The sequence below is a fragment of the Phasianus colchicus genome, chromosome 1 (genome assembly GCF_987193195.1).
Source record: "Phasianus colchicus chromosome 1, bPhaCol1.hap1.1, whole genome shotgun sequence".
Lineage (NCBI taxonomy): Eukaryota > Metazoa > Chordata > Aves > Galliformes > Phasianidae > Phasianus > Phasianus colchicus.
This window is the reverse complement of record NC_143436.1, coordinates 55,423,826-55,431,539: the sequence shown is the minus strand read 5'-3', so window position 1 is coordinate 55,431,539 and position 7,714 is coordinate 55,423,826. Positions and strand designations below refer to the sequence as shown.

The window sequence follows — 7,714 nt, the reverse complement described above, 5'->3', positions numbered from 1 at the left end:
GCTCTGATGCTGTGATGCTGTGATCGCAGGGCCGTGCAGCAACAGGGAGTTTAGATCGGCATTCTCTCGCCCAGTGTAGCCCCCTCCTGCACCGGGGACAGGGTCGAGCTGGAACACCACAAGCATTTTTATTTACTTGCTTAGGCTTTTTACAGTCCCTTTGTACATGACCGGGTTCCCCACAATTGTAACACTTCATTCTTTGAGCTGTCTCTGCATCGAGTCGGGCTGCCAGCGCGTCTGCTACCAAGGCCATTTTATGACTTTCCGTGCCTACAACTTGACAGGCTTTAATCATGTCAGTAACGGATGGATCAGCATCCTTTAAGGACTGTAAAACCTTTCGACAGCCCGCATTTGCGTTTTCTACTGCTGATTGCTCAAGCTAAGCATCCCGAGCGGCTTGATTTTCTACTTGTCCCTCTAGCGTATTTTGTAAGGAAGTGGTCAAGAAATTGAATGTAGGGCTCGGCAGCCCCCTACTTAACTGATGTAAATGAAGCATTAGGCGAATTACAATCAGGTATGCAACGGATAGCACGCAGCACCAAAGCGTTAACTTGTCCAAGGCACTGCCTATCCATCTGTGCCTGGGCCTGAGGCGTTGCCCGGTCCCCCTCTCCCATGAGTTCCTCCATGCCAACGTGATTTAACTTATTCCAATTATTCATAGCCTGGACGGCAGCCTGTTCTCGGCATTCAGCCATAATCACAGTGTATTGCATGGGAAACAGGATCATTCGGAACAAAATTTTCCAGTCGTGAGGGGTCATAACATAACTGTCTCCAATTGCAACCAAAAGATGATACGTAAAGGCGGACTGAATTCCATAATCTCTCACTGACTTCCTTAGCTCCTTTACTGCCTCATAAGGCAGGGATTCCAACTGGGGGGGCTGCTTTGCGCGATGCAATGCAGGAAAGGCTCGCAACGTACCAGCGTCACCCCCTAATGTCGCTTCTTTTCTGCACTGCTCTAAAGCACCGTAGTCCGCTGTAGAAAAATTTTTCTTTCCCGCGCCCTTCAAATTATCATCAGGAGGGAAAACGTCCCCTTCGTCTTCCGGATCTACCGGACGAGGATCAGGCGACGTACGCGGGGCGGAGGGCGGCAGCGTCACGGCGAGCGTCGGGGGCGGAGCGGAGCGGAGCGGAGGGCGGCAGCGCGGGGGCGGGTCGCGATTTCTCTTCTCCCCGGCCGGGAGCGGGGTCGGAGCCGCGGCTCGGGTCCGGGCAGGGGCTGCTTTCCGCACCGAGGGGCAGCGGCGGGGGTGGCAGGGAGAGCGACGGGGAGCAGTCGGAAGACATTCTTCCTCGTCGAATTTGCTGAAGCCCTTTCGTTATGTGGCGCCAAACAGGGACAAGTTTAGCAGCCGTTCTGTCTGTAGTCATAAAAGCCTCCCGGACTCCTGTGCCAATTCTGTCCCAAAGCTCTCCGTGAAGAGAGAACCCAGTTCTCGGAAATTCGGGGACGTCCGGCTCATCCCTTTAAGAAAGGTAGCTAACGCTGAAGCAGCTCAAGGCTGATTCTGAAGCTTGAACCTAATGCTTCAGGAGTTAGTTGTTGCTCCTGCGGTAGCGAGCTCCTCATAGTTGGCGACTGCTCACCTTCTGTCCTGCAGAGCGCTGCGGACGCGCGCCAAACAATCTCTCCGCAGTTCAGTCGGGCGGCGCTGCCGGGCCGGGCTCGCTCAGCCTCGGCTTCGTTTGCTCCACGCGGTGGGCGCCATTTGCAGCGTCTGCTGCACGGACTCTGCAGTGAACGATCCAAGCCGTTTCCTGCAAGTTCTCACATCGCTTACATGCCTTCACCAGTTTTCTTTCTCTAGCTGTCCCATCCGGCCCTACAACTTTCCCAGCCGCATTTACATGTCAACAGAGCATTCTACAAACACTCGTCAACCGTTCACGTGGGCGCTTATCCGATTGGAGCCGTGAGCTGTTCCTTTTCTTCTAGACCTGGAGCAATGTGAATGGGACCTGGAGAGTTTTTCCTTTCTCTAACACTAACCTTACTAATACTTCACTTTCTCCGCTTAGGGCAGTCTCCTTAGGTCAAAGAGAAATAGGGTGTGCTAATGCCTGCTGTTTTTACTAGCAGAAAGGCTAGGAGTTTCAAGAAGGAAATAAATTCCTTAAATGAGGATCCGATAAGTGCAGCAGAACAGTTAGATCAGTTTCTGGGGCCTAATTTCTACTCATGGACGGAAATGATGTTTATCATTGATACGTTGTTTACTGGAGAAGAAGGAGGTGGGCAGCTATGCAAGTGTGGGAAAGGAATACAGAGGGAAGGTTGGGCCCTGGAGGGGGGCAGAGAGAGGAAGGATCCTGAGGATAAATTGTACTGATTATCGTCACTGTCTTTGAGATTGTTCGGTGTTCATGTTGTGAAAGTGGCTGTTATGGAACAAGGGGTGTCTGAACTGATACCAAGAAGACCCCCTGGGTATTTTGGCTCACTGGAGAAACATTGCTGGTGAGCCAGGGGGAATGTTGAGCAAGAAACCAGGAACATAAATGGAGTAATGGGACCAGTTTTATAACTCAGTACCCTAATCAAGAGACAAAGTGCTGGGTGTTCGTGGAAGTTGAAGAACTGCATTGTTTGATTTGTGGATTTTGAAGGGAGCGGGTGAAACTGTCTTGATGGTATATGGAAGTGCAATTGTTCGTGGTATATAGAAGCGCAGTTGTTAGCGGTACATGGAACTGAAATTGAGGGTACAAATAGTGGAACTGTGGAAAAACAAACAAAGAACAAGAAGAAAAAAAACTGGGAACCCTGTGGCCAGGGTGGGGCAAAAGGCTTTGTGACATCACAGAGCGGGACACGACATCAGTCTTTAAGTCACATTGGCAGCCTCCCCCAGCACACTCATTTGGGACAGCCGCTGGTGGTTCACTGCTGGAGCTCTGCTCTGGGTGACAGCCGCTTTTGTGTTGAGATTCATCTTTGGGAGAGAACAGGATGAAACTCAGCCGGACTCTCTTCCTGACCCTAGCTCTCTCCCTGTCCCCACTTGCTGGATTCAGCTCCAGCTGTTGCAGCTATTTTGCTTGGATTTGTAATGGGGACAAAGAGCCAGACCTTCCTCAGCAGCAGGAGCATCCTGTGGAGACCAGGACCTCCAGCCGGCCCTGCTGGTTTGGCTTAGCCACCTGCCGTGTAACAATGGGGGGTGGGCACCAAAAGACGGCATCCCAGGAGCAGCAGCTGCGCATTAATGCCCAGCGCCATGCCTCCAACTGGCCCCACCAGCTAGGCCATTCTGAACGCCCCAGATGGATCCGGTACAGGGTCAGCAAGGTTGTCACTCCAAAGGACCCAAATCAGCAGTCCCTGGGCCCCAAGCAGAAAGTCCTGAGCTTGCACGATACCCTGGGCCACGTCTGGGACAACCTTGAGCAGAGGGGGCTAACCTGGATCCTCACAGATGTCTTGAAGCACATCTGCATCCTGAGCCTGCTGAGCATTGCCCATGGCCTCTGGAGGAGAGTAAGACAACTATGGGGACAGGTGAGCTACTGAGATGCGTCGTGCAGGGAGGGTACCGCGGGTGGGGAGCAGGCAACCACAGAGGCCTTGTCTGTGAAGTCTTCCAAGGCAAGCAGACTCCCAGAGGTCCACTAGCACTCCCCAGGGACTTACCCAGCCGTGGGGCTGACACCCAATTGGAAACCCCTGTGCTACACCGGGCCTGCCTGAGGTGGTGGGAGCCCCATGCTTCGGGCAGTCCTGCGAGGCAGGAAAAGCTGCACAGGAATCGGAGCCACGCAGGGGAATGCTCTGCAAAATGAGTCTGCATCCTTTTCACTGTGCCCATGCTCCGTCACTTCTAGGAAACGGGACCAAGAGCCTCAGCCTCCAGCAGAACAGAGCACCAGGGAAACGAGGACATCGATGTTTCTGACCTGCTCCGCCACATGGAGGCTAACATAGACTCAATGGAGAGGCACCTGAGGACCCTCTTCCAGTCCCACCAGGAAGCGTGCAGGAGCATGCAGAAGAGGCAGGCAGTGCAAGATACAGGGAACAGGAATAATCCCTCTGCAGACACCACATCCAGCACTGGCTAGGGCGTTCAATCTATGGATAAATCATCTCTTTCTAAATAAACATATAATTCATATCTCATCACGGTCATACGCTTATGAACCAAGTGGCTCGAGTTGGAGCTGAATTTTGTGAGCAGGAATAAATCAGAGGCTACATACCATCCTGCATTTACAAGCACCAGTTCTGGAATACCGCTGAAGGCTCAGAGCATAGATAACATCTCATCTCTGAATGTGCAATCTGGTACCCACTAGGTCTAATAACTGTCAGCCATTTACTAAGCATGGTAATAATGGTTTGTCTTTTGACACTTGTGTAGTCCATAGCACGGCAGGTTTGTCCGTGCTCCCAAGTCCACCAGTTCGGTCCCCGATGCCAGGCTCATCCATAGAACAAAAAGGGATTAAGTGTGCTATTTTCTAGCCTTTGGGAGTAAAAAGCAGGGGGGTGAGGGCCACTATCTTAATCTCCCCAGTGTGGTCAGCCTCTATAACTGCTGGGAAAACAAAAAGCCCCATCCATGTGACAGAAGAACGTCCTAATAAGAGGGCGCTACGCCTGTCCCCAAGGAGGCCCGTTACTCCTGCTGGAATGAGAGTCACGCTGCTATCAGTCAGCACCCCTGACTGGGCGGTGGCCAAATCCACTCCTGCGCTGCCGGCGGTGGCTGGTCTGAGAAAGCTGCCCGGGAAGTGGCCGACGGATTCGGGGCTGTATTTGTTGCCATAGCGCTTTTCACACAGAATCACACAGAATTGTAGGGGTTGGAAGGGACCGCCAGAGATCACCAAGTCCAACCCCCCTGCCAAAGCAGGTTCCCTACACCAGGTCGCACAAGTAGGCGTCCAGGCCTCCCCAGATGCAAGACTACACTTGCTTTTGTTAAACCTCATGCGGTTTCTTTCTGCCCAGCTCTCCAGCCTGTCCAGGTCTCGCTGAATGGCAGCACAGCCTTCAGGCGTGTCAGCCAATCCTCCCGACTTCGTATCATCAGCTTGTTGAGGGTGGCCACATGGAAGGCCTCATCAACCTCCTCCTCCTGATCAGGGGGCCTGTAGTACACACCCACAGCAGTGTCACCCATACCAGGTTTGGTATGATTTGATTCTCACCCACAAGCTCTCCACTGCCACACCACTCTCCCCCAGATGGAGTTCAATACATTCTAGCTGCTCTCTCACATAAAGAGCAACTCCACCACTCCGCCTCGCCAGCCGATCTTTCCAAAAAAGCACACGGCCCTCCATGACAACATTCCAGTCATGCGATCTGCCGGGAAATGGGAAGAAGAGCCCATGAAATGTGAAGGAAAGAAGAAGGCCCATGAAATGTGGAAAAAGGGTCTGACCACTTTGGAAGAATATAGAAATGTTGTTAGGGCCTGCAGGGATGCGACGAGGAGGGCTAAAGCCCGCCTGGAATTGAATCTGGCAAAGGTGGTAAAGGATAATAAAAAAGGCTTTTTGAAGTATGTTAACAGTAAAAGGAAGACTAGGGAGAATGTGGCTCCCCTGATTAGTGACGGAGGTGTTCTGGTAACGGGGGATGCTGAGAAGGCGGAGATACTGAATGCCTTCTTTGCTTCTGTCTTCAGTGAAAAAGCTCCCCCTCGGGAATCCGAGACCCTGGAGGTTAGTGAAAGGGTCTGGGTAATGGAAGACTTCCCTTTAGTCAGGGAAGAGGTGGTCCGAGAGCACCTGGGCAACACCAATGTTCACAAATCCATGGGACCCGATAGGATGCATCCACGGGTGCTGAGGGAACTGGCAGAGGTGATTGCTGAATCGCTCTCTGTCATCTTTGAGAGGTCTTGGGGAATGGGGGAGGTGCCTGAGGACTGGAGGATAGCCAGTGTCACTCCGGTCTTCAAGAAGGGCAAGAAGGAAGATCCAGGCAATTACAGGCCAGTCAGCCTCACCTCTGTCCCTGGAAAGGTGATGGAGCAGCTTGTGCTGGATGCCACCTCCAGACAGCTGGAAGAAAAGGAGGTTATCAGGAGTGGTCACCATGGGTTCACCAGGGCGAGGCCGTGCTTGACCAACCTGGTAGCCTTCTATGATGTTGTCACTGTCTGGGTGGATGGGGGGAGAGCAGTGGATGTAGTCTACCTTGATTTCAGCAAGGCATTTGATATTGTCACCCACGGCATCCTTATAACAAAGCTGAGGCAGTGTGGGATAGATGAGTGGACCGTGAGGTGGGTTGAGAACTGGCTGACTGGCAGAGCGCAGAGGGTTGTTGTTGGCGGTGCAGAGGCTCGTTGGAGGCCTGTAACCAGCGGTGTTCCCCAGGGGTCGGTGCTGGGTCCGGTCTTGTTCAACATCTTCATCGATGACCTTGTCGAGGGGAGAGTGGCCACAATCAGCAAGTTTGCTGAGGATACAGAGTTGGGAGGATTGGCTGGCATGCCTGAAGGCTGTGCTGCCATTCAGCGAGACCTGGACAGGCTGGAGAGCTGGGCAGAAAGAAACCGCATGAGGTTTAACAAAAGCAAGTGTAGAGTCTTGCATCTGGGGAGGAATAATCGCATGCACCGGTACAGGTTGGGGGATGACCTGCTGGAGAGGAGCTCTGCAGAGAGGGACCTGGGTCCTGGTGGATGACAGGTTGGCTGTGAGCCAGCAGTGTGCCCCTGTGGCCAGGAGGGCCAGTGGCATTCTGGGGTGCGTTAAAAAGAGCGTGGCCAGCAGGTCGAGGGAGGTGATCCTCCCCCTCTACTCTGCCCTGGTAAGGCCTCATCTGGAGTACTGTGTCCAGTTCTGGGCTCCCCAGTACAAAAAAGACAGGGATCTCTTGGAGAGAGTCCAGCGGAGGGCCGCAAAGATGGTGAAGGGCCTGGAGCATTTCCCCTATGAAGAAAGAAAGGCTAAGTGAACTGGGTCTGTTTAGCCTTGAGGAAAGAAGACTGAGAGGGGACTTGGTCCAGGTCTATAAATATCTAAGGTGTGAAGGGCAGAGTGACGAGGCCGGATAGTTTTCAGCAGTGCATGGAGACAGGACAAGGGGAGATGGACAGAAACTGCAGCATAGGAAGTTCCGCACAAATGTGCTCAAGAACTTCTTTACGGTGAGGGTGACGGAGCGCTGGAACAGGCTGCCCAGGGGGGTCGTGGAGTCTCCTTCTCTGGAGATATTCGAGACCCGCCTGGACGCCTACTTGTGCGACCTGGTGTAGGGAGCCTGCTTTGGCAGGGGGGTTGGACTCAGTGATCTCTGGAGGTCCCTTCCAACCCCTACGATTCTGTGATGCTCTGATGCTGTGATGCTGTGATCGCAGGGCCGTGCAGCAACAGGGAGTTTAGATCGGCATTCTCTCGCCCAGTGTAGCCCCCTCCTGCACCGGGGACAGGGTCGAGCTGGAACACCACAAGCATTTTTATTTACTTGCTTAGGCTTTTTACAGTCCCTTTGTACATGACCGGGTTCCCCACAATTGTAACACTTCATTCTTTGAGCTGTCTCTGCATCGAGTCGGGCTGCCAGCGCGTCTGCTACCAAGGCCATTTTATGACTTTCCGTGCCTACAACTTGACAGGCTTTAATCATGTCAGTAACGGATGGATCAGCATCCTTTAAGGACTGTAAAACCTTTCGACAGCCCGCATTTGCGTTTTCTACTGCTGATTGCTCAAGCTAAGCATCCCGAGCGGCTTG

General features: G+C 53.0%; 1 protein-coding gene across 1 annotated transcript; it reads left to right on the top strand.

The window, feature by feature from the left end:
* Positions 1 to 4,139, top strand: LOC149919619 (uncharacterized). Its single transcript, XM_090143630.1, has 2 exons — positions 1 to 3,520; positions 3,844 to 4,139. Exons 1-2 carry the CDS (start codon positions 2,972 to 2,974, stop codon positions 4,078 to 4,080), a joined length of 786 nt encoding a protein of 261 aa, XP_089999756.1. The 5' UTR covers positions 1 to 2,971; the 3' UTR covers positions 4,081 to 4,139.
* The last annotated feature ends 3,575 nt before the right edge of the window (positions 4,140 to 7,714 follow it).